The 1,046-nt window shown below is 57.2% G+C and overlaps 1 protein-coding gene across 1 annotated transcript; it reads left to right on the top strand.

Annotated features, from left to right (window-relative positions):
- Positions 1 to 5: 5 nt before the first annotated feature.
- LOC120227830 (histo-blood group ABO system transferase 2-like) lies at positions 6 to 1,039 on the top strand (the record flags this gene model as incomplete). The annotated part of the gene is made up of 1 exon (XM_039225842.1): positions 6 to 1,039. A coding segment is annotated over one exon (354 nt), but the record flags the coding sequence as incomplete, so codon positions are not given.
- Between the last annotated feature and the right edge of the window lie 7 nt (positions 1,040 to 1,046).

Genomic DNA, 1,046 nt, shown 5'->3' with positions numbered 1-1,046 from the left:
GCTTCTACGGGGCGGCCCGCGAGGACTTCCCCTACGAGCGCCGGCCGCAGTCCCAGGCGAACATCCCCAGCGACCAGGGCGACTTTTACTACATGGGGGCTTTTTTCGGGGGGTCGGTGGCCGAGGTTCTGCGGCTCACCTCGGCCTGTCACCAGGCGATGGTGGCCGACGAGGCCTATGGCATTGAGGCCTTGTGGCACGATGAGAGCCACCTGAACAGGTACCTGCTGGACCACAAGCCCAGCAAGGTGCTGTCCCCCGAGTACCTGTGGGACCAGCAGCTGCTGGGCTGGCCCGCCGTCATGAAGAAGCTGCGCTTCGTGGCCGTGCCCAAGAACCATGCAAAGATCCGGAACTGATGTGCTGGGGGGTGGGGGGGGGGCAGGAGCTCTCCGTGCCCAGCGCGGTTGGCCTTCACAGGTCTTCTGCTGGGAAAGGGATCACCCAAAGATCTGATGGCAGATGAGTCCCTGTGCCTCAGTTTCCTCTTCTGGAGAGACTCCCGCCACTCACCAAGCACACCCGGTCCTGTTTTTTCATCTCTCCCTAATCCTGCCCTGTATTTAAGCTCAGCTCTCCCTTCGTGGTGCCGACAAGGTCCCCCTCCCCAGCAAGGCTTCTTCGTCTCTCCCTCCTGCCATTGAGCCGCTCTGCAGCTCTAGAAAGCACTAAGTGTATTCCTTCTGTTAGATCTGCCATTCTGCTCGCATTTCCAACGTGTCTTGCCCATTACAGTGTGAGCTCCTGAGCCAAGAGGCTGAGATTTCTCCGCCTTTGTCTAGGTCAGTTCCGACCACAGGGCCTTGTGCCCGGAGACTCCCAAAACATGTTCACATTTGAGTTTAAGTGACCCATAAAAACCCAGGACACTGTGTGTGGAGACAAAGGGAGCAACCTAGCGGGAAGCACTTTGTGGGTTTGGTCCCAGTGGGTTGGGGGCTTGTTGCTTTGGGTGGTTGGTCTTTTTCTTCTACGATTTCTGGCAGTTTGTTACATGCTTTTGGTCATAGTACTTTTCTCGGACACACGTTAAAAACGCCTTCTTG

This window comes from Hyaena hyaena, unplaced genomic scaffold (genome assembly GCF_003009895.1).
Source record: "Hyaena hyaena isolate Hyena2069 unplaced genomic scaffold, ASM300989v1 scaffold_5584, whole genome shotgun sequence".
Taxonomy (NCBI): domain Eukaryota; kingdom Metazoa; phylum Chordata; class Mammalia; order Carnivora; family Hyaenidae; genus Hyaena; species Hyaena hyaena.
Note: the sequence above shows the minus strand (reverse complement) of the source record. Positions and strands in the feature narration are given on the sequence as shown.